We start from the raw sequence: 26,194 nt of genomic DNA on the forward strand, positions 1-26,194 counted from the left end.
TAAGCGTCATTATTTATACAACATAACGTTAATATTAGGATTTATAGGATAGAAACACAGCAGCTAACCTTTAAAAATTCACAGCGTTTTATTATAATGGTGTTCTCATTATAATGGTATGGGTGTGACAGTCCAGTCATAGTTATTAATATTCTGCATTGTAGTTTGACCAGTGCTGTGCACTGAAGAAATATCACTGTAGTACTACAATGATGCGCTTGACTCCAAACCAAATGCATCTTATATCAGGTAAATAATATATCCAGTAACTGATTTATCTTTAATTTTGGCAGATCTGCTCCTCCCTCAGTGAAGCTCCTCCTACAACCATCACACCTTCAGTGAAGCTCCTCCCACAACTATCACACCTTCAGTGAAGCTCCTCCCACTATAATTCATCAATAAATCATGGGATATTCCAATCAGTCTACAAATGAAGATGAGCATCAAAGCATCAGGAAGAAGTGAAATCTGCAGAGACAGAGTTTATTGAAGAACAGAGAGAACATGAGAGATCCAGAACCCTGCAGAATGAACCACACTGAAGAACAAACAGGTTGGTGTTTATTCTTCATCCTTCATCAGTGAGACTGAAGAACAATTAAAGTTATCAGCAGTTCGTCAGATAGTAGAAAAACACAGTTAAACTTATAAATAATATAGGGGGAATTTTGTATATTGTAATTGTATAGTTTATTAATGTTATTATTATGTTAGATATTTGTGGATTTGATCAAACTTTGAATAGATCTCAGTACGGCAACATGGATTTATCCCTATTTTTTTTTAAGTAATAATCTGAAGATCACTGTACCTTGTTCACTGAAAGAGACTTATATATATAAAAATATATAATAATTTTGTTTAGCCATTGTCTCCTTTTACTTCAGATGTGTTTTTTTTATTATTTATATTGTAACTTTTTTTACTTTCATTTCAGCCCTGCTAGAGGAGAGTGAAGAGAAGAAATATTATTATGTCAAAAGTAGAGAAAAAACTTGCTTCCAGATTGAAACAGTTTCTTTACTGAAAAGTACAGACAAGAAAAGTTTCATCTGCACTCAGTGTGGAAAGAGTTTGATAAGCAAACAGAGTCTCATGTTTCACACGAGGATCCACACTGGAGAGAAACCATACACATGTGATCAGTGCGGGAAGAGTTTCACCCAACCATCAACCCTTAAGGATCACATGAACATCCACACTGGAGAGAAACCGTTCACATGTGATCAATGTGGAAAGAGTTTCAAAAAACAAGGACATCTTAAGAGACACCTGGACATCCACACTGGAGAGAAACTGCACCCATGTGATCAATGTGGCAAGACATTTTTGAGGACTTCAGACCTGAAGTGTCACCTGAAAGTTCATACAAAGGAGAAACCACATTCATGTTCTTTATGTGGAAAGAGATTTTCACAACTGTATAATTTAAAAGTTCACCAGAAAATACATACTGGTGTGAAAGATCATAAGTGCTTTGTGTGTAAGAAGACTTTTATTACAACTGCAGAATTGAAGCAGCACCAGAGGATCCACACCGGAGAGAAACCTTACAAGTGTTCACAATGTGACAAGAGATTCAGTCAGACAGGACATCTGAAATCACATGAGAGGATTCACACTGGAGAGAAACCTTACAAGTGTTCACACTGTGACAAGAGATTCAGTCAGACAGCACATCTGAAATCACATGAGAGGATCCACACTGGAGAGAAACCGTATCACTGCACTGTATGTGGGAAGAGTTTCAGTGATTTATCTTCTCTACGCAGTCATAAAATAAACTATCACATTAAGTAATTTATCTCCAGGTCCAGTGCTTTTAAGTGCAAAATTGCATCTCTTCCATATTAATCTGTCATGAGAAACAAAAATTTGTCACAGTACGTCAAGTTCATCTTCAAGACATGGAGATTTAAGATTTAGATCCACTCAGAGATGATGCATTTTACCCAAAGAACAATATGTAAAAGTTTTATTCTTGTACAGGTGCTGGTCATATATTTAGAATATCATAAAAAAGTTTATTTCACTAAAAACTTGTATATTATATTCATTATTTACACACAGACTGATATATTTCAAATGCTTATTTCTTTTAATTTTGATGATTATGACTGACAACTAAGGAAAATCTCAAATTCAGTATCTCAGAAAATTAGAACATTGTGAAAAGATGCAATATTGAAGACGCCTGGTACCACACTCTAGCCCGCTTATTACCCTCAAAACTACTGCAAAGGCCTTTAAATGGTCTCTCAGTCTAGTTCTGTAGGCTACACAATCATGGGGAAGACTGCTGACTTGACATTTGTCCAAAAGACGACCATTGACACCTTGCACAAGGAGGGCAAGACACAAAAGGTAATTGCAAATGAGACTGGCTGTTCACAGAGCTCTGTGTCCAAGCCATAGCTGTCAACCCTCCCGTCTTTTCCGGGTTTGTCCCGCATTTTAGCTCTTTTCCCGCTGTCTTCCCGTTTTAGTATTTTCCCGTAAAATATCCCTTATTTTTACACTCTGTGTTAACTCAGAACACGCAACTATCTGTGTGAAGTGGCTTGCACTTGGGTTACTAGACCTCCATTAAAGCAGGTGGCAGTATACAGTAGCTTAGGTTACCATCGAAGAAGAAGACAGTTGCAGCGGCGCCAGCAGGCGGGAGGAAGAGGGAAAAAGTAGTGGGAAGTGAACTTCGAGAGTACAGTAGATGAGTGGATGTGCGATCAGGACGCCGAATGCCAAAATCACGGAATTAATGACCAACCAAAACCGAGGACATTATGCCAATATTTGAGTAAATGGGAGTCCACCTTCCACTACCTGCCAAGCAGCCATGTAGGTCCAAATTATGCCTTCTGCAAAATGTGTCTTTGTCAGGAAAAACTACGTTTCGCAGCACAAAATTATTATTAATATTAAATTATTAGTAATATTACCTTGTTCATAAATAAATCACTTTTAACAAATCTATTGGTCTGTAATTCTTTAATAATATATTGTGTCGTTATAAACTCTTTAGACTGTTAATGATTAGTGCTTTTTTTAAAGTTTGTGGATAACAATTGTGTAAATAAAAAAAATCCCTTATTTTTGGGATGGATTCCGTGAAATCTCCTTTATTTTCAATGTTCAATGTTGACAGCTATGGTCCAAGCACATTAACAGAGAGACGAAGGGAAGGACAAGAATTTGTAGAAAAAAGTGTATAAGCAATAGAGATGACCGCACCCTGGAGAGGATTGTGAAACAAAACCCATTCAAAAATGTGTGGGAGATTCACAAAGAGTGGACTGCAGCTGGAGTCAGTGCTTCAAGAACCACTACACACAGACGTATGCAAGACATGGGTTTCAGCTGTCACATTCCTTGTGTCAAGCCACTCTTGAACAACAGACAGCATCAGAAGCGTCTCGCTTCAAAAAGGACTGGACTGCTGCTGAGTGGTCCAAACTTATGTTCTCTGATGAAAGTAAATTTTGCATTTCCTTTGAAAATCAGGGTCCCAGAGTCTGGAGGAAGAGAGCAGAGGAACACAATCCACGTTGCTTGAGGTCCAATGTAAAGTTTCCAAAGTCAGTGATGGTCTGTGGTGCCATATCATCTGCTGGTGTTGGTCCACTGTGTTTTCTGCGGTCTAAGGTCAACCCAGCCATATACCAGGAAGTTTTAGGGCACTTCATGCTTCCCGTTGCTGACCAACTTTATTGATATGCAGATTTAATTTTCCAAAAGAACTTGACACATGCACACAGTGCCAAAGCTACCAGTACCTGGTTTAAGGACCATGGTATCCATGTTCTTAACTGGCCTGCAAACTGGCCTGACATTAACAGAAAATCTATGGGGTATTGTGAAGAGGAAGATGCAATATGCCAGACCCAAGAATGCAGAAGAGCTGAAGGCCACTATCCGAGCAACCTGGGCTCTCATAACACCTGAGCAGTGCCACAGACTGATCGACTCCATGCCACGCAGCATTGCTGAAGTAATTCAGGCAAAAGGTGCCCCAACTAAGTATTGAGTGCTGTATATGCTCATGCTTTTCATTTTCATACTTTTCAGTTACCCAAGATTTCTAAAAATCCTTTCTTTGTATTGGTCTTAAGTTATATTCTAATTTTCTGAGATACTGAATTTGGGATTTTCCTTAGTTGTCAGTTATAATCATCCAAATTAAAAGAAATAAACATTTGAAATATATCAGTCTGTATGTAATGAATTAATATAATATACAAGTTTAACTTTTTTAATGGAATTAGTGAAATCAACTTTTTGATGAAATTCTAATTATATGATCATCACCTGTATATTATATCATTGTGTTTTGTTGTAGGCTGTTTATACATTGCATTTGTATCACCTAAAATTTTGTGTTGTTAATCAATAAAGTGAGAGATCGATCAACTTTTCATATGTGTATTAAACTTTTATTTTCCATTTTACGGTCAGTTGTTTGTTCTTGCAGCAAGAATTAATAATTTCATAATTTTATTTACACTTTTTTATTTACAATTTTATTAAAAGTCATGGAAATAGTATGATTGCTTTTAGGGCTTTACATCAACAACAACAACAACAAAAAACGCCCAATATTGCTACTCAAAACTTGCCCATTTAAGTATAGGGGATCCCCTTGTAAAAATCACATTCTGGTGGGTTAATTTTTATTATTGGATAAATATTACGTTATTGGCATCGAATAAATCTGCATGTATGAAAAACAAGCTAAAGGCCTTTTTTTTCCCTTTTTTCTGTCAAAATGCTCAGGCTTGCTTGTAAATCAATCAACTTTGATGAAAGGTTTTGATCCACTTCAAATGTTGACTATATTGTATACTTTACAAATGTTCTGTCCTTGTGACTGTAAGCAGGTTTTGGCACATTGCCAAAAAGGTACCGTTATTCTGACATCGCCCTCATTGCATCACCACCAGTTTCCTTCCTCATTCAGTCAGCACACGTTTGCTGCGTCTTCTGAGGTGAGTTCAGATGTTTTACTCATTAACACATTCTTAAAAAACACTTTACATTTTACATTTTTTTTTAATCAACATCAAGCTTATTTCTATATAGTTTTCCTAGGATAAAACACTATTTATGCACCTGTTCTGACATCTGCAGACTGATATTTAAACAGGAAAGGAACATTACAGGACACTAGGCATGTAAACAAGAACAATTTGTGTATTTTTTTAAAACTTGTTTATTTCATTTTTAGAGTGGTAATATAAGCGTTATTGAATGTTGAACATCAATGTTTGATCTGTGTTACTCGTGCCAAGAACATCTAAATGCAGACATATTTTATGTAAAGAAGCTTTGCAGCAAGGCACTTCTTTGCTTTGCTTCTTTTGTTGAGATACTCTGGCATGTGCATTAAAGAGAGATCTATCCCATTCATTTTTAGTTATTCATGGATTAAGCTTGTTACTTTTTGATAATTTTTTTTCTTTCATTTTTTCTTTTCTGCTGATTTTACTTGGTTCAATAATAAATAATTTCCTAATTTCCATTATATCTAAAAATGGCATGTGATATTGTGATTTTTGGGCTTTCCGTGTTTTAACTTGCCTGATATAGCAAATTCTATTTCAACACACATCTGACTGAGATAAATAAGGAGTTTGTATGTCGCAGTAACAGTTTTGCCCATATTTTTTTTAGTTTGATGTATTGTTTTATTCATTTCTGTTGTAAACAGTATTTGGCACGTTTTTGATAATGACGTCATCACTCGTGTGTCCCTTTATGCATTTCCTGTAAAATTTATTTTATCCGGTTTAAGCAACATTCTTAAAGGGTCATTTCTGAATGGTTTCATTAGGTTCCGTGACATTCTTGTGTTTTCTAAATAAAACCTTAAAATGAAAGGTTCTGTGATCGTCTGATTATTTTTCACATACAAAACCGTAAAATGTTAGCGGACTAAATATGTGCGTAAATGTAGTATTAAGAATTTGATTATAATGTGAACAAAGAAAATGTGTGTGTGTGTTGCTAATGTAGACAAGGCACAATGGTAGTTAAACAATTAGAAGTAATTTAGTACCATGAAGTACAGAGTCTTGTAAATCATGTGTAGGAGAAAAAGACAACACCTGCAAATGCGGTGGCCACAGAACAGCAGAATATGTGAGACACTTTATATTATGGATGGATGTGCTTTATTTCATTTCTTTTTGACTGATGCACTGCAACACCTGCTGACTGCCATTAAACAGCTTGGAAGATCGAAGAACATTTCTAATATAACTCTGATTAGATTAGTCTGAAATAAGGAAGTCATATACACCTAGGATGCCTTGAGGGTGAGTAATTAATGGGGTAATTGAAATGTTTGGGTAAACCTACCCTTTAAGACAGTAATATTAAAAGATCAAATTTGATAAAGTTTATAAATAAAATGTATTACATATGTGTATATATTTTTTTTTACTCCCATACCACCAGTGCTTTAAGTGGGCCGGTACGCACCGGTACTCAGTACCGCCACTTCCAAATATAGCGCTTGAGCGTCCCTCCAACATGGTCGTAGAGGATGTGTGAACCACGCTAACTCGGCTCGGTAAAAATACACATACAGTGAACAACACTTATGCTCTCGTGGCTTCAGACTCTGAGTACTAAAAGAACACGGCCAGAATCAGATGACTCGCTGGCTGACACCCCACCAAGCCTGAATAATATCGCTGCAGGTCAAACGGAAGCTAATGAAGTAATGCAGTAACTCTTTCTAAGTGTATTTTTTCAAAATCCTTTTGACCATTTTATTTATGTTCAGTAGCTCTTTCTAGCTCAAGCAAATCCACAAACTAATAAAAGGATATATATATATATATATATATATATATATATATATATACGCTATAATAGAGTACCGGCACCTCTTTTGGGCCACTTAAAGCACTGCATGCCACAAAATGTGACTTAACAGACTAAGATGATAAAGACCAAACTTAATCCTTATCATTTAACATAGCTTTTTTTTTTTTTTTTTTAATGTAAGGAAGACATTTAACGTGCAATTTGAACACAATTTGCCTGTACATAATACTTTTTATAAACTACTGAATTCGGTCCTTTTAATACTTTAATACCTTTTTTTAAACGTCTGCTTGCCTGTATAGTCTGCATCAAAAATAAGATATATACTGAACTTGTCTTTATCATCTTAGGGCAAGTTGTACTAACAGCTTGTGCCAGCACAAACCATCTTTTGGTGTTAAAATAGTACTGTCAGGATTTACTAAAGATGCTGTCACAGTGTCTGGTGTGTGTTTCCCTGGGTGTCCACTAGTGGTCTCACTTCCCCATAGTCACCCCACTGCAGGCACATTTCCCACAAGCCTTTGTCCCATTCATCACGTTTAATTGCACACCTGTTATTGCACTAAGCTGTCTTCACTTTCATCTTCATCACCTGTCCATATGTACCAGCCTGTCTCATTCTGTTTCATAGAGTCCTTGTTTTCCGTCACCCAGCTTTCTCGTGTTCCCTCTGTTTTTTTTTTTGGTTCTCGTTTCTTGTGTTGGACGGCCCAGCCCAGCACCACTGCACAAGATGGCCGCCAGCCCAGCGCCACAGCACAAGGTGGCCGACAGCCCAGCACCACTGCACAAGGTGATCGCCAGCCCAGCGTCACTTCGTAAGGTGCCCGCCAGCACAGCGCCACAGCACAAGATGGCCGCCAGCCCAGTGCCACTGCACAAGGTGGCCGCCAGCCCAGCGCCACTGCACAATGTGGTCGCCAGCCCAGCGCCACTTCGTAAGGTGGCCCCCAGCACAGCGCCTCAGCACAAGGTGGCCGCCAGCCCAGCGCCACAGCACAAGTTGGTCGCCGACCCAGCACCACTGCACAAGATGACAGCCACAGGTGACCGTCCAGAGTTAAGTCAGGTCCCCACTGACCAGGTCCCCGTTGACCCTCCAGAGTCGAGTCAGGTTCCCGTCAACCCTCCAGAGTCGAGTCTGGTCCCCGTGGTCCCTCCAGAGTCAAGTCAGGTCCCCGTGGTCCCTCCAGAGTCGAGTCAGGTCCCCGTGACCCCGTTAAAACAGTGCTATTTGATCTCTCATTTCCTGTGTGCATTTGTGACAGAAGGACTCCATCATGCCCAGTTCCAGCGGTGTGGGATTTAATATTCGTTCCCCAGCCACCGTAGAGTAGTGGATGGTGAGACTTTCTAACTTAACCACCCTCCGGCAAAAGTGGAGTCAGGTGGGTGGCTTGGCGCAAATGTTCTGGACCATGGCTGTAGGAATGGGGTATAATGATGAGGCCTTGAAGGACTTATACAACGCCGGTCTGGATAACCCTGTTCCGGAGTGGGACATGAAGGAGTTGGAGATCCTGGATTTTTGGGGGTTCACCATGTACCTACAACATCGGTCTCAGTATGACCCCCCAGCCACACCCATCTCTCCAGGTGTGATGGCCGACTCTAGACCTGTGTCTCCAGACAGGAGGACCGCCAGCCCAGCACCACTGCACAAGGTGGTCGCCAACCCAGCACCACTGCACAAGATGGCCGCCAGCCCAGAGCCACTGCACAAGGTATAATGGAATGGGGTATAATGATGAGGCCTTGAAGGACTTATTCAACACCGGTCTGGATAACCCTGTTCCGGAGTGGGACATGAAGGAGTTGGAGATCCTGGATTTTTGGGGTTCACCATGTACTTACAGAGTCGAGTCAGGTCCCCGTGGTCCCTCCAGAGTCGAGTCAGGTCCCCGTAGACCCTCCAGAGTCGAGTCAGGTCACCATTAAAACTCATGAGTCAAGCACTACCACAGTTAGACCTCAGGAGTCAAGTCAAGTCACCGTTGATCTTCCTGAGCAAAGTCAAGTCACCGTTGATCTACCTGAGCAAAGTCAAGTTACCGTTGATCTTCCTGAGCAAAGTCAAGTCACTGTTGATCTTCCTGAGTCAAGTCAAGTGACCGTTGATTGTCCTGAATGAAGTCAAGCCACCGTTGACTGTCCTGAACGAAGTCAAGCCACAGTTGATCTTCCTGAAGCCAGTCAAATCACCATAGATCTACCAGAACCTCTCCACATCTCTGCTGAACTACCAGAGCCTCTCCACGTCTCTGCTGAACTGCCAGAGCCTCTTCATGTCTCTGCTGAACTACCAGAGCCTTTTCACGTCTGCTGAATTTCCAGAGTCTCGTCACATCTCAGCCGAACTTCCTGAGCGCTCGACCTATCCTGTCATGGCCATGGAGACCATCCAGGAACTCACCACCTGCCCACACAGCAAAATCTCCAGTGTTAATTTAACACTCTGAGTGTGGACTCATATAAACTCTGAAGCAGTGTTAAAAGTAACACCGAAGCAGAGTTGAAGTTAATGATATAATTAAGAAGTTAATGGAGTTATGATTGACCATTATTGAAGACACCTGACGTTAACAAGCAGACTCATCAAACAAGAAAATCACAATTTGTGTGTCACCATCATAGTGGTCAGCGTTTGCTTTAGTTGGGATCTTGAACCTTCAGTTATTTACTTTAGACTTTGTGGGGCTGTAGTAATAGAATTATAACATACAGACCAGAGCAAAGGCAATCATGTGTGCTATTGATTGTGGTTTGAACTAATTGTCATGGAGTGACCTGAATGCGTGAGTTCAGGTTTCTTTAAAGTATACATAAATTAAGTGGAAAAAAAGATAGTAATCCAGCATTTTTGGCATGATATGACATGTTTTTAAAGGTAAATTCTACATAAAGAAAAAATTCTTTAGTTTAGACACGCAGATATCAAGAATCAGCGTGAGCATCACAACAACGGTGACCATCAAAAAAGCATGTTGTAGCCAATAAAAACACATCCATGGCTCCCATCATGCATTGCGGCATGAATAAATTATGAGCTGAACTGTCTTTTTAAATTTTTATTCTAACTAGATTTTATTTTTGCTGTTTTTATGTGAATTTTTAGTATCTAGTTTTGTGATGTTCAGAGTTGATCTGTTTATCTGGATATGCTTTTTGTCACCGTTGTTGAGATTCATATGCTGATTCTTGTTATCTGTGTGTGCCTAAAATAAAGACTCTTTAATATATAAATAAAAAAATCAGAATCACTTGCAAGAGATGGCTACAAAATGCAGATGCTTTCATTGTGGAATCAAAGCCGTTACAATCAATAACGGAAGCTTTATTTAGAGAAAACACTGTAAATTAGTTCAGTAACTCAGGTCAAACAACAATTACATTAAAACATAATCATCACCACCCCATGACTTTTGCTCTTGGCTTGCCAAACAAATTTTAAGAGTAAAAAGCCACAAGCCAAGATCACAACTAAAGCAACACTGACCACTATAATGATGACACACAAATTGTGATTTTCTCGTTTGGTGATTCTGCTTGTTAACATCAGGTGTCTTCAATAATGGTCAATCATAACTCAATTAACTTCTTAATTATCTCATGAACTTCAACTCTACTTCAGTGTTACTTTTAACACTGCTTCAGAGTTTATATGAGTCCACACTCAAAGTGTTAAATTAACACTGGAGATTTTGCTGTGCAGTCATGGCCATGGAGACCATCTACCATCTCCTCAGGGCCACTTAGGCCACTCTTAACATGTTCATGTTCTCTATTTCAGGCTTACCTAACCAGATTTGCTCTCCTGTGCCATTGATCCCACTGTGGTGGTCTTCTGTGCCACCCTGGTGGGCTCCTGTCTCGACTGCATGGCTGTGGTGGTCTTCTGCGCCGGCCTGGTGGGATTCTGTCTTGACTACACGGCTGTGGTGGTCTTCTGCACTGCCCTGGTGTGCTTCTGTCTCGACCGCACGGCTGTGGTGGTCCTCTGCGCCGCCCTGGTGGGCTTCTGTCTCGACTCCACAGCTGTGGTGGTCCTCTGCGCCGCCCTGGTGGGCTTCTGTCTTGACCGCACGGTTGTGGTGGTCTTCTGCGCCGCCCTGGTGGGCTTCTGTCTCATCTGCTCAGCTGTGGTGGTACTCTGCACTGCCCTGGTGGGCATCTGTCTTGTCTCCTCGGCTGTGGTGGCCATCTGCACCACCCTGGTGGGCCTCTGTCTTGACCGCAGGGTGGTGGTTGTTTTCTGCACTGCCCTGGTGAGCGTCAGACCCGTCTGCGCGGCTGTTGTGGGCTCCAGTTCCAATCTGCGCCATCCCAGTGGGCTCCAGCTCCACCTGCTCCACCCTGGATTCCCTGTCGGCTCTTCCCTGGGCCCCTGAACTTTCCGTTCCCTCCTGGCCTCTTTGTTTTGTTTTTCTCTGTTTCCCTCTATGGACCTGGCCCTTTGTCCATCCCCCTGGTCCTCCACCGGTCCACCTCCCTCCTGGTCTCCTTGTGGTTGTTGTTTTGTTTTGTTTTTTCACTTCCTGTCTCTTTTTCTCTCTATGGACCTGTCCCTCCGTCCCTCCACCTTATCCTCAAGTCAAATCAAGTCAAGTCACCTTTATTTATATAGTGCTTTAAACAAAATACATTTCGTCATAGAAACTGAACAACATTCATTAGGAAAACAGTGTGTCAATAATGCAAAATGATAGTTAAAGGCAGTTCATCATTGAATTCAGTGATGTCATCTCTGTTCAATTAAATAATGTCTGTGCATTTATTTGCAATCAAGTCAACGATATCCCTGTAGATGAAGTGACCCAAACTAAGCAAGCCAGAGGCGACAGCAGCAAGGAACCAAAACTCCATCGGTGACAGAATGGAGAAAAAAACCTTGGGAGAAACCAGGCTCAGTTGGGTGGCCAGTTCTCCTCTGACCAGACGAAACCAGCAGTTCAATTCCAGGCTGCAGCAAAGTCAGATTATGCAGAAGAATCATCTGTTTGTCGTGGTCTTGTCCTGGTGGTCCTCTGAGACAAGGTCTTTACAGGGGATCTGTATCTGGGGCTCTAGTTGTCCTGGTCTCTGCTGTCTTTCAGGGCAATAAAGGTCCTTTCTAGGTGCTGATCCACCATCTGGTTTGGATACGTACTGGATCCCCCCCCCCCCCCGAAAAGCATGTCTTAATCTATTTTGTGCTTGCAATGGCTGCAATTGTTGTTGCTAGGAAGAGGCATGGCAGAACAGAGAGCATGTGGTAGAAGGGAGAGTATTTTTTCCACATGCATTAATTTATTTGAAATGCAAGAAAAACACAAAAATATTGTTTGCCATACCATGTTAACAAGAAACTTTGTGCATTTTATTGCTATTCTGCCGTTCTATGGTGTTGACTGCTAGTGACGTCGCAGGTAGTGGAGAGTGCAGGTGGGGACTGCAAGTTATATTGTAATCCTTTTTATGTTTTTACCTGTCTACTGTTGTAAAATGTTCAGAGATTCAATTAATTATAATAATAAAAAGATGGCAAGGGACATCACTTAGGCATGGCAAAGCAAGTTTATTTATACAGTATAGCACATTTCGTACAATGGTAATTCCAGTGATGTAAGAACCTGAAAGTCATACTAAAGTAAAGTACAGATATCGTAGAAGAAAATTACTTTGGTAGAAGTTGAAGTCACAGTTTGGAATATTGCTATCTGCAATGGTTTCATCTTCACTTCCTTCCCCTAAACTGTTTGCATCTTTGGATGCTAACAGTGCTACTGATACTTTCTGCTCCACTCTTACATATTGTTTAGACACTATTTGCCCCTTATCTTCCAGGCCAGCCCGTAACACCCCTTCTGCCCCTTGGTTATCTGATGTTCTACGCGAACACCGTTCTAAGCTTAGCAAGTCCAAAAATACTACTGATCTTATTGTGTATCAGTCACTCCTATCTTCTTTCTCTGCTAATGTCTCCTCTGCTAAAAGGACATACTACCATAACAAAATTAACAATTCATCTAACTCTCGCATGCTTTTTAAAACATTTTCCTCACTTCTTTGTCCTCCTCCTCCTCCTCCTGCTTCATCTCTAATAGCTGACGACTTTGCAACATTTTTCATTAATAAAATTAAACACATTAGTGCACAATTTTCCACACCACAATCAGTCAAGCTCATATCACCAGCAAACTTACACTCATTTACATCCTTCTCTTCACTCTCTCAGGCAGAAGTGTCAAAACTCATCCTTTCTAATCATCCTACAACTTGCCCACTTGATCCTATTCCATCTCATCTCCTTCAAGCCATTTCTCCTGAAGTTGTACCTGCACTCACTCACATCATCAACACTTCCTTCCACACTGGAGTTTTTCCCTCATCATTTAGACAGGCACGTATAACTCCACTACTTAAGAAACCCAACCTCAACCCATCTCTTTTAGAGAACTACAGACCAGTTTCCCTTCTTCCTTTTATTGCAAAAACACTTGAATGAGCTGTGTTCAAACAAGTCTCTACATTTCTCACACACAACAATCTCCTTGACAGCAACCAATCTGGCTTCAGAAGTGGACATTCAACTGAGACGGCCTTGCTCTCAGTTGTTGAAGCTCTAAGACTGGCAAGAGCAGAATCCAAATCTTCAGTACTTATACTGCTTGATCTGTCCGCTGCTTTTGACACGGTTAACCACCAGATCCTCCTATCAACGCTACTGGCGAAAGGCATCTCAGGAACAACACTTCAATGGTTTGAGTCTTACCTATCAGATAGGTCCTTCAAAGTATCTTGGAGAGGTGAGGTGTCCAAGTCTCAACATCTAACTACTGGGGTGCCTCAGGGATCAGTTCTTGGACCACTTCTCTTCTCTGTCTACATGGCATCATTAGGTTCTGTCATTCAGAAACATGGCTTTTCATACCACTGCTATGCTGATGACACTCAACTCTACCTCTCATTCCATCCTGATGATCCGGCGGTAGCTATTCGCATCTCAGCTTGTCTAACTGACATTTCTTCCTGGATGATGGACCATCACCTTCAACTCAACCATGCCAAGACAGAACTGCTTGTGATTCCAGCAAACCCATCATTCCATCACAATTTCACCATCAAGTTAGGCACATCAACCATAACTCCTTCAAAAACAGCTAGAAGCCTTGGAGTTATGATTGATGATCAGCTGACTTTCTCAGACCACATTGCTAAAACTGTCCGATCCTGCAGATTTGCTTTATTCAACATCAAGAAGATCAAGCCCTTTCTTTCGGAACATGCTGCACAACTCCTTGTTCAAGCTCTTGTACTGTCCAGGCTGGACTATTGCAATGCCCTCTTGGCAGGTCTTCGAGCCAATTCTATCAAACCTTTGCAATTAATTCAGAACGCGGCAGCAAGATTAATTTTTAATGAGCCAAAAAGTATACACGTCACACCTCTGTTTATCAATTTGCACTGGCTTCCAATAGCTGCTCGCATCAAATTCAAGGCATTGATGTTTGCCTACAAAACTACCACTGGCTCTGCACCCATTTACCAAAATTCGTTACTTCAGACTTATGTGCCCTCTAGAAGCTTGCGTTCTGCAAGTGAACGTCGCTTGATTGTGCCATCCCAAAGAAGCACAAAGTCACTTTTACGGACTTTTAAATTAAATGTTCCCTTCTGGTGGAATGAACTCCCCAACTCAATCCGAGCAGCTGAGTCCTTAGCCATCTTCAAGAATCGGCTTAAAACGCATCTCTTCCATCTTTATTTGACCCTCTAACTTTAACACTCACTATTCTAATTCTATTCTTTAAAAAATCTAACTACCTTTCTAATCTTTTTGTATTCTATTTTCTTTTCATTTATTATGCAATTGTATATGTATGTGTGTGTGTATGTGTAAAGACCTCTATCTAGCTTGCTCTATTCTTTTATTTTTTATTCTATCTGTTTTCTTTTTATTTATTATATTAGTTAAAATCCCATGCTACGTGTACTGTATTAACCTAACTGAGACTTGTTATAGCACTTATATATCATTGCTCTTTTTGTTGTTTTTGATTGCTTCCACTGTCTTCATCTGTAAGTCGCTTTGGATAAAAGCGTCTGCTAAATGAATAAATGTAAATGTAAATGTACTTGAGTACAAGTCTTAAAGTATGTGATATTTATTGTACTTAAGTCCAAAAAGTATTTATTTTTATCTTAAATGTACTTTAGTATTGAAAGTAAAAGTACAAGCAAATGCAAAATGGAAAAGAAGCTAAAATTCATACACAGCTTGAGTAGCAAGATTGTGTTCAGTTACAATTATTACTTCCATTATTATTTTTGGGTAAGAATAAGAAGCACTTCTTCCAGTACTTAGTGTCTTTCATTCCAACATAAGAAAACATTTCTGGAATCTGCATCTGAAAGAGCATGCATTTACACAGTTTATGTATCTCAGAGGGGATATGGATGCATTTAAACTGCAGATACAGATGTATAAATGGGCCTTATGTTTTAAAATAATTGAAATTATTTTGAAATAATTTAAAACTTGAAAAAATACTCAAAATGTGAAATTAAAATCACCAGTAGGTGACAACAAGTGAATGTCAATGAGTGAGTCATTGATATTCATCCGATTCATTCAAACGGCTGATTCATTCAATAAGTAAACACCGTCCATTGCTCTTAGACGCAAAACAGTGCTGTGATCTGATTGGAACTATTTTCGTTGACAAAATTAAGAAAAAAAGCAATATTATGTCTAAATAATAAGTCATTTATTTCTTTACTGAACTTGCATAAAGTTATGATTTAAGGTGTTCATGCATCTTGCAGAAAAATGGTACCCATTGTGTGTTAACTAGGCCTAGGCTACATGAAATTATATAAATATAAAAAGCATACAGAAGGATTTTTGCCATCTACAATGTAGAATGCCTGGAATTTTGGGTTTTAATAAACCAATAAATCGATGTGTGGTCAGTGATATTTGGTAGCACATCATTACAACAACACTTACCATATTATCAGACATGGCTGTATCGCACACCCCTGACTCGACTTGAGTGGGAAATTAAATTATCTGCAGTTGTGCACAGTGCGCACTTGTTTGCACATGTAAACAAGTAAAAGTACTTTGAGTACTTTGTACTTCTTACTTAAGTACTGTTTTAACACCAGTACTTTTACTTGTAATTGAGTATTATTACAGCAATGTAACAGTACTTGTACTCAAGTAAAAATGTTCAGTACTCTTTCCACCACTGATATAGAGATACAGAGAAAATGCATGAAGTGACCAGGTGTAAACAGGCCCTCAATATTTTTAGTCTGAGGCACAATAATATTATCAGAGCTGCTGGCAAACCATGTAGATATTTAATTACCACATTAAGCTCATTTAATTGGTGTCAGCAGACTTCGGCATACTACGCAATGAGCTATTGTGGCATTAAAAGATAATGCCACATAACTATTTATGTTTTTAAAGTAAATTACAGATTATTCTTGAACTATTTTTTTTTATTTGTGTTTGTTTCCTCTCTTTTAAAAATACATTCTTATATTTGGTTTCCTTTCACTGAAGCTTTTTTTGCCTAGCCTATATATTAATGATACGGCAAGTAAATGTAGGAAAGTAATATGTGGATGAAATTCCTGAATATATTAAGAGACAAAAATGGGAATAGAACTTGTGAATGAGTAAAAACAGTTTACAGTTAATTAACTTAAAAGTTATATTACCAAATGGGTATATAGATAAGCATAAATACTTAAAATATGTGAATAAGTATAAAGGTGTACAAAGTGATTTATTTGATTTTGACAGATCTGCTCCTCTTACTGTACAGCGATCACAATCAGACCTTCAGTGAATCTCCTCCCACAACTATCACACCTTCAGTGAAGCTCCTCCCACGACAATCACACCTTCAGTGAAGCTCCTCCCACGACAATCACACCTTCAGTGAAGCTCCTCCCACGACAATCACACCTTCAGTGAAGCTCTTCCCACAACTATCACACCTTCAGTGAAGCTCCTCCCACAACAATCACACCTTCAGTGAAGCTCCTCCCACTGCATTTCAGCAATAAATGCTGGAATATTCCCATAAGTCTACAAGTGAAGACGAGCATCAAAGCATCAGGAAGAAGTGAAATCTGCAGAGACAGAGTTTATTGAAGAACAGAGAGATCAAGAACACTGCAGAATGAACCAGACTGAAAAACAAACAGGTTGGTGTTTATTCTTGATTCTTCAGTGATGATGAACATTAAGGTTATATAGAGCTGTGCAATAATATAGTTGAAGCATCAAATTATAACTTTCTATAAACTTCTGGAGTTGATTTAATATATTTAATAGTTCTCACTATAGATAACATAATTCAACGTAATAATAGAAAGATCAATGTACCTCAATCATGGAAAGTTTCAGGGACATGTAATTTATAAAATGTATCATTTTGATTAAAGATTTGTAGAGCAATCACTTATGTCCTTTCACATTTCTCTGTGATGTACCTAGATATTAAACATTTTAGTTTAATTTCAGAGTTGATTGAAGAAAAAGAGAATGAGGAAATTAATGAAGAGGAGCAGAAGCATCATGTCAAAACTGGAGAAAACTTTTTGAGTCGCTCTCAAACCAAACAGAAAGATTTAAAGAAGAGAAGAGACAAGAAATCTTTCACCTGCACTCAGTGTGGAAAGAGTTTGAGAAGCAAACATAGTCTTGAGATGCACATGAAGATCCACACTGGAGAGAAACCATACAGATGTGATCAGTGCGGGAAGAGTTTCACACAATCAACATACCTAAAGATACACATGAACATCCACACTTTAGAAAAACTGTACCCATGTGATCAATGTGGAAAAACATTTTTGAGGGCTTCAAACCTGAAGCAGCACCTGAAAGTTCATTCAAAGGAGAAACCACATTCATGTTCTTTGTGTGGAAAGAGTTTTTCACATCTGCAGAGTTTAAAAGTACATCAGAAGATACACACTGGTGTGAGAGAATATATGTGTTTTGAGTGTGAGAAGATTTTTATTAGAGCTGAAAGTTTGAAACTGCACGAGAGGATCCACACTGGAGAGAAACCTTACAAGTGTTCACACTGTGACAAGAGATTCAGTCGGTTAGGATATCTGAAATCACATGAGAGGATCCACACTGGAGAGAAACCTTACAAGTGTTCACACTGTGACAAGAGATTCAGTCAATCCGAACATCTGAAAACACATAAGAGGATCCACACTGGAGAGAAACCTTACAAGTGTTCACACTGCAACAAGAGATTCAGTCAGTCAGGATCCCTGAAATCACATGAGTGGATTCACACTGGAGAGAAACCTTACAAGTGTTCACACTGTGACAAGAGATTCAGTCAGTCAGGATCCCTGAAATCACATGAGTGGATTCACACTGGAGAGAAACCGTATCACTGCATTGTATGTGGGAAGAGTTTCAGTAAATCTTCTAATCTATACAGACATACAAATAACTTTCACAGCAAGTAGATCACCTTAATATCCAGCAGTTTCAGCCGTGTCCTCACCAAACATGTCAAAAAGTCAGGCGTTGGTATGTTCCCTGACTCACTGTAATTTGGGACAGTGATCACTCGAATTCCAGTGACATTATCACATACAACGTAAACAGACAACATAGTAGAATGGCAACAAACAACATACCGATCTCTTTTTGAGATTTATTTTTAATTCTCTTTAAACACATCATTCTGTTACTGTTAATATGTGTGTAAATCAATTTTAATGAGCAACAACAAGCAACATGAACTATGTACTATTTTACAACAGACAAATTATATTGTTGTTGTTGTTTTTATTGGACAGCAAGTAGTCTTGTAACTTCACATATTTTGAGCATCGTTAGGATATATAAAAAATTTGACTTAGACTTGATTTCTTATTTAGACTTTATAACTTTATGCATCTTATAGCCTTTTACAAGTCAATATTTTATTTCATTGAAATTTTAAAATGAGACTCTAAAAGGATTTGTTATCCTGTGGTGGACATTAGTATTATGGCCTTCATCTCTCATTCCCATTGATATAAATGTATGTTTTATAAAAAAAAAAAAAAAAAAGTAAAAAAAAATACTGGAAGCCACCTGGGGCCCATTCTTCGTACAGTACGTCATTTATTACATCTAAGATTATCTGAAAGACGCCAGATCTTCTAATGGTGATAACTGATCTCTGGCTAATTTGCTTCTTCAAACTATTTTGAGGATTTGTTTAAAATATCAGGATTAATTTGTCTACGATTACTGCACGTTCTCGTATTCCCTGAAAATTGACAAATTAATGGAAACTGCTAAGCAAACAAAACGACACAAATGCAATAAAATATAAATTAAATGTGCACTGTTTTTAATTTATTTGCATTTTTACAAAAAAATGTACATCCCTTTTATTCATATTCACGAAGTTTTCATTTGTACAGGCTTTACATTTGTATTTCAAAGTTGTAATCAGCAATTCATTTAATTTTATCTTTGAAGCAGATTTGTTATGTGACAGCATTAATTAAAGAGTCAAAATCATGTTATCTGTATCTCCTGGGACATATTTTAAATATCAATTCTACTTAAAAGATGCAATCTAATTATGTTTACATGAAATAGCCTGCTCCTGAGCAGGTTTAAGCTTACGGACCTGTCACTATGACAGTAACTCAAGGTTACTGAAGAACCAAACAATCCAAGATCATGTCAAATCATCAACAACTAGAAAGAAATAAAAATGGTTATTCGCCATTTAAGTGGCAAGATTGTGTTAAGTTTTATCTCCTTCTTGCATTTTGTATATTTGGGCAATTCATATAATGTAACTTGAAGTCCTTTAAGTCCTGTAAGTTGAGCTGGGGCCTCCATGGATCGTACTTGTTTGTTCAGCACATCCCACAAACGCTCAATTGAATTAAGATCTGGGAAACTTATGTCGTTGTGCTCTTCAAACCATTCCAGAACAATTTTTGCTTTTTTGCCATGGTGCATTATTCTGGTGAAAGAGGCCACAGCCACCGGGAAATACCATTTCCATGAAAAGACCTACATGGTCTGCAACAATGCTTAGGTAGGTGGTACGTGTCAAAGTGGCATCCAGTTCATGGTGTGTGTGTGTGTACCTGTTTTTTCTATTCTTCAACCACACAGAATTATTTAGTGAAGCTCCTCTCACAACAATCACACCTTCAGTGAAGCTCCTCCCACTGCAATTCAGCAATAAATGCTGGAAAATAACTCATCAGCCTACAAGATGAGCATCAGAACATTAGGAAAATGTGAAATATGCAGAGACAGAGTTTACTGAAGAACAGAGAGAACATGAGAAATCCAGAACCCTGCAGAATGAAACTCACCGAAGAACAAACAGGTTGTGTTTACTCTTGATCTTATATCAGTGAGGCTCAAGAACAATAAGAAAATAATGCTTCCAGGAGTTTGAATTTCTGTTGCAGCAGGAAATATTGTAAAAGCTGTACAATAATTTGGGAAAGGCAAGTGTATTTACATAGCACATTTCATTCAAGTGCCTTACATATAAGTTATAATATTCAGAAATTGTTTTTATTTAAAACAGTTAAGAATAAAATACAGTTCACTCAGTTTGGACGTAACACAGTATTCATTCAGTAAACGCACAGCTAAACAGAGGTATTTTTGGCCTAGATTTAAATGTGGAAAAGGTTTTAGCACATCTGATCTCTCCTGGAAGCTGGTTTCAGCTGCAAGTGGCATAATAGCTAAAAGCGAAAAAAGTGAACCCTTGGTATTTTTGACTGATGCAGAGTGGTCTGTTAGGCTTATATTCAGTGAGCATATCTGTAAGTTAGTTCAAGTTTATTTATTTGTATAGCGCTTTTTACAAAACAAATCATTACAAAGCAACTTTACAGAAAATTATGTTTCTACAATATTTAGTAGTAGCTAGTAGTTTGTGCACATTTGACAGGATTTTAGAAAAAATTAAAATAATAATAATAATACAAGACGTAGTCAGCTAGACAATGAACTATCAATATTATTAATTAAGTTATTATATGATTCAGTCACACATTTAGCAATAATTGTTAGTTCTGTTTGTTGATTCAGGGTTAGCATCATCTGAGGTCCTCTGAGGGTCAGCATCATCTCTTCTCAGGTGTTCTGGGAAGAGATGCACTGCAGTTTATCTTTGGGTGCGATGGATGAAACTGAAGTGTTAGATGCTGTAGAATCTACATTCGCTATTGTATTTCTAATATTATCTATTTTATCAGTGAAGGAATTCATAAAGTCATTACTATTTAACGTTGGTGGAATATTTGAATCAGGTGGCGTCTGGTAATTTGTTAACTTAGCCACTGTGCTAAATAAAAACCTTGAATTGTTTTGGTTATTTTCAATGAGTTTGTGTATATGGTCTGCCCTAGCAGTTTTTAGAGCCTGTCTATAGCTGGACATACTGTTTTTCCATGCAATTCTAAAAACTTCTAAGTTAGTTTTTCTCCATTTGCGTTCAAGACTACGAGTTACTTTCTTGAGAGAGTGAGTATTACTGTTATACCATGGTACAGTAAGTTTTTCTCTAACCTTTTTCAATTTGATCGGGGCAACAGCTTCTAATGTATTAGAGAAAATAGTGCCCATGTTGTCAGTAATTTCGTCTAATTCATGTGTATTTTTGGGTACAAATAGCAGTTGAGATAGATCAGGCAGGTTATTTGCGAATCTGTCTTTAGTGGCTGGAACAATAGTTCTGCCCAGACGGCATCGCTGCGACATATAGTTAATATCAGTTATACGCAGCATGCACGATACAAGGAAATGGTCTGTAATATCATCACTTTGAGGTACAATATCTATAGCAGTAAGATCGATTCCATGCAATATAATTAAATCTAGTGTATGATTAAAACGATGAGTGGGCCCGGTGACATTTTGCTTGACTCCAAAGGAGTTTTTTAGGTCAGTAAACGCAAGTCCTAATGTATCATTTGCATTATCAACGTGAATATTAAAATCTCCCATGATTAGAGCCTTATCAACTGTAACTAGAAGGTCTGAGATGAAATCTGCAAATTCTTTTAGGAATTCTGTATACGGCCCTCGTGGTCTATACACAGTAGCCAAAGCAAGAGATACATTAGATTTCTTTTGCATGTCTGACAGAGTAACATTTAGCAGAAGTATTTCAAAAGAGTTAAACCTGTATCCTGTTTTCTGGGTCACATTGAGAATATCACTATACAGTCTTGTTCAAAATAATAGCAGTACAATGTGACTAACCAGAATAATCAAGGTTTTTCGTATATTTTTTTATTGCTACGTGGCAAACAAGTTACCAGTAGGTTCAGTAGATTCTCAGAAAACAAATGAGACCCAGCATTCATGATATGCACGCTCTTAAGGCTGTGCAATTGGGCAATTAGTTGAATTAGTTGAAAGGGGTGTGTGTTTGATTAGTTTTTCCTTTTCATCAACTGCTAAAATGTCAATAGAAACTTTTCTCTTTTTTTTTAATTCATGATTTATTTTGTTCATGTTCTTGTAATGTTTGTTTTCTGCTAACCTTTTTCAAATTAAAAAATCGGTAAAAGGATCATTTTTATTGGTCTCACTGCTATTTGTGTGCCTGCTAACACTTATAAAGAAGGTTTTGTCTTGTTTCTCTCCACATAATAAATGGTAAAATCATATTGTCTGAGAAAGCTCATTGTTAGTGTCTTTTATATTAGTCATATTCTTTGTTTCATTTGAGAAATAATTGTAATAATTTTCAATAGAGCAATTAAAAAGGCTTTCAGCATAAATTCTGATGCAAACAATCAGTTTCTACCAGCAAACTGCTGCTGATCCTGAATGGCTTGTTTAATGAGTGTTTATAGTCTGAGGCTCATCAATATTAGCAGCTGATGAAAATCATCGTTATTTCACGTCAATAGATCCGGTTTTCACCTCATTCATTATGCTGATGACTTCAGATCTGTTAATTGCCACATTAAGCTAATTTTATTGCTGTCAACAGACCTAAAGTCATTAAGCAAATGACATGATCATTTATTGTGGCATTACAAGATAAAGGTAAGTATCATATTGACATTTATTTAATTAATCTGTGATAAACTATATTAAAACTAAAACATACAAAAACAAATGTTCAGTTAAACTCAACTGGCGGGTTATTTGTACATTGCAAATTTGTAAAATTATATTTCTATTTTTTTTCTTTAATTTTTTCTTAGTTGTTTATATTTGGTAAATGTTTTTATATTTGGTAATTGTTGGGCTACCCCCCCCCCCCCCCCCATATCTTTATATGCCTTTAAATTAAAAAGATGTAATATAAATGTAAAAATTTAAATATATAGATGGAATTCTTAGAAAACAAAAATATATATACATTTTGAGTTAGTATGAAACACTTTGTGGGTTTTTTTTTACTTAAAAGTTACTTCACTAGGTGAATGGGTGAATATTACTATTTTAAATGTGTAAATTATTATACGATAATGTGTAATAACTTATTTTTCTTTAATTTTGGCAGATCTGCTCCTCCTTCAGTGAAGCTCCACCCACAACAATCACACCTTCTGTGAAGCTCCTCCCACTGCAGTTCATCAATAAATGCTGGAATATTCCCATCAGTCTACAAGTGAAGAGGAGCATCAAAGCATCAGGAAGAAGAGAAATCTGCAGAGACAGAGTTTATTGAAGAACAGAGAGAACATGAGAGATCCAGAACCCTGCAGAATGAACCACACTGAAGAACAAACAGGTTGGTGTTTATTCTTCATCCTTCATTAATGAGATTGAAGAATTTAATTCAAGTTTATTTATTTGTAGCGCTTTTTACCATAAAAATCATTGCAAAGCAACATAACAGAAAATTAAGTTTCTACAATATTTAGTATTAGCTTAGAGGCGACTGTCAGTTTATGTGCATATGACAGGAATTTTCAGGAAAAAGTAATAAAAGAGGTAGTCAAAAAGATTAAAATTTAGAAAAGTTGTCACAAAAACATTGGATTAGTGTCTGTATTTTTAAGATAGATCATTGTATCTTATTTTGTAAAGAATTGTCTAAATGATCTTAATTTTGTGTAGCCTTTGTCTGCTTTTACTTCACATTTCCCAGGTTAATTTTTATTTTTATTTTTATTTTATTTTTTTACCTGAAGTTTCAGATCTAATGGAGAAACCACATCATGTCAAAAGTACTGAAATAACTCTCTCACAGACTGAAAGGGTTTCTTTATATAAAATAAAAGTCAAGAAAATTTTCACCTGCAGTCAGTGTGGAATGAGTTTGACATGCAAACAGACTCTAAAGATTCACATGAGGATCCACACTGGAGAGAAACCATACACATGTGATCAGTGCGGGAAGAGTTTTTCAGAAAAGAGAAACCTTAAGAAACACATGATCATCCACATTGGAGCGAAACTGTATGAATGTGATCAATGCAGAAAAACATTTCAGCGTGCTTCAAACCTGAAGGATCACCTGAAAATACATACTAAGGAGAAACCACATTCATGTTCTTTGTGTGGAAAGAGATTTTCACATCTGCATAGTTTAAAAGTTCATAAAAAAATGCACACTGGTGTGAGAGAATATATGTGTTTTGAGTGTGAGAAGACATTTATTACAGCTGAACATTTGAAACAGCACCAGAGGATCCACACTGGAGAGAAACCTTACATGTGTACACACTGTGACAAGAGATTCAGTCAGTTAGGATCCCTAACGAAACATGAGAAGATTCACACTGGAGAGAAACCTTACAAATGTTCACACTGTGACAAAAGATTCAGTCAGTCAGCATATCTGAAAACACATGAGAAGATTCACACTGGAGAGAAACCTTACAAATGTTCACACTGTGACAAAAGATTCAGTCAGACAGGATCCATGAAAACACATGAGAGGATCCACACTGGAGAGAAACCTTACAAGTGTTCACTTTGCGACAAGAGATTCAGTCAGTTAGAAAATCTGAAAACACATCAGAGGATCCACACTGGAGAGAAACCTTACAATTGTTCACTTTGCGACAAGAGATTCAGTCGATTAGACAATCTGAAAACACATGAGAGCATCCACACTGGAGAGAAACCTTACAAGTGTTCACAATGCGACAAGAGATTCACTCAGTCAGGATTCCTGAAAACACACGAGAGAGTTCACACTGGAGAGAAACCGTATCACTGCTCTGCATGTGGAAAGAGTTTCAGCCATTCGTTTTCTCTAAAGAGACATAAAATAAGCAATCACATTAAGTAATATATCCTCAGGTCCACTGCATTCAAGTGCTACACTGCATCTCTTCAATATAAATCTGTCATAAGAAACAATCTAAATTTGACACCATGAATAAAGATCATCAAGACCAGCAGTTTCTGTGAGATTCCGATCAACTCAATGTTCCTCCCTAAAGTTTATCTAGTTTGATCTAAAGTTTTATTCTTGTATACAACATTGCTTTGTGATATAAATAATATTATTATGCTTTATTACAAGTTTCATTATTTTACAACTGTTGTTCTAATGCATATTTATAGAAGTTTTTTAATGTTCTTGTTCATTAAGCTGAAAAAGAACCTGGTTTATTTTTCACTTCATATTCACTGTTGTTGTAGGTGTTTTTTTTATTATTATGTTTTTTTTAACAACTAATTATTCTTCCACTTAGGCTGTATTTTACAAAAAGCTTGTGTAATTTATGGTGCATGTAGTTTTAGTGTTATGGTCTGATCCATCTTCACTTTTATTGATTTGAGATGCTTTGCTGTATTGTTAGTCAATAAAGAGAGCGATTTTGTCTTATTCCTTTACACTTTTACTTTATATATTGCTTCAAGTATTAATCTCTTATTGTTCATTTTTGTTGTCTGTTGATTTTTTTCTTGCATCACGAATGAATACTTTCATACAAACCTGATTCCAAAAAAGTTGGGACACTGTTGAAATTGCGAGTAAAAAAGGAATGGAATAATTTACAATACAATTCATATTGTTAATATATGTAAAAATGTCTAAGTCATAACATAATCATTTCATATATATATTTAAATAACGAAAAATAAATATTAAACTGTTACTATACTTCCACTATTCGAGCTCTCCGATTGGTTTAAGAATAAATCACCAATTTATCTTAGATATTTTTGCTGCATATGCTACAGAACCACAAATTCAAACGTGCATAAATGGCCATTGTGTTTCCTCCTGACTGCTTGCTCCAGTGACTGTCTACCCGCTGCCGAGCTCTGTCTGGATCTGGTTTTCCCGTTTTGCTGAGCGGTGCCAGCCAGAGTTATTTTCTGTTAATTTCCAGTCCATTCTAGGACTGTGTGATTAATATAAATAGT

The 26,194-nt window shown here is 37.7% G+C and overlaps 1 protein-coding gene across 3 annotated transcripts in view; it reads left to right on the forward strand.

Moving 5' to 3' along the window:
* LOC113076650 (zinc finger protein 501-like) overlaps nucleotides 1-25,584 on the forward strand; it is a 52,463-nt gene extending 26,879 nt beyond the window's left edge. The window contains exons 1-4 of one of the 3 annotated variants that reach the window (XM_026249344.1): nucleotides 4,636-4,985; nucleotides 16,634-17,040; nucleotides 17,360-18,220; nucleotides 24,745-25,584. In XM_026249344.1, the coding sequence (XP_026105129.1) occupies nucleotides 17,016-17,040; nucleotides 17,360-18,220; nucleotides 24,745-25,106 (1,248 nt within the window). In that variant the 5' untranslated portion in view covers nucleotides 4,636-4,985; nucleotides 16,634-17,015 and the 3' untranslated portion in view covers nucleotides 25,107-25,584. Of the gene's footprint in view, nucleotides 1-1,085; nucleotides 1,786-4,635; nucleotides 4,986-16,633; nucleotides 17,041-17,359; nucleotides 18,221-24,744 lie in introns of those variants that run through there. The other 2 variants (XM_026249343.1, XM_026249342.1) reach the window with 2 other exon arrangements.
* Nucleotides 25,585-26,194: the final 610 nt, after the last annotated feature.

The sequence above is a fragment of the Carassius auratus genome, unplaced genomic scaffold (assembly GCF_003368295.1).
Source record: "Carassius auratus strain Wakin unplaced genomic scaffold, ASM336829v1 scaf_tig00020930, whole genome shotgun sequence".
Lineage (NCBI taxonomy): Eukaryota > Metazoa > Chordata > Actinopteri > Cypriniformes > Cyprinidae > Carassius > Carassius auratus.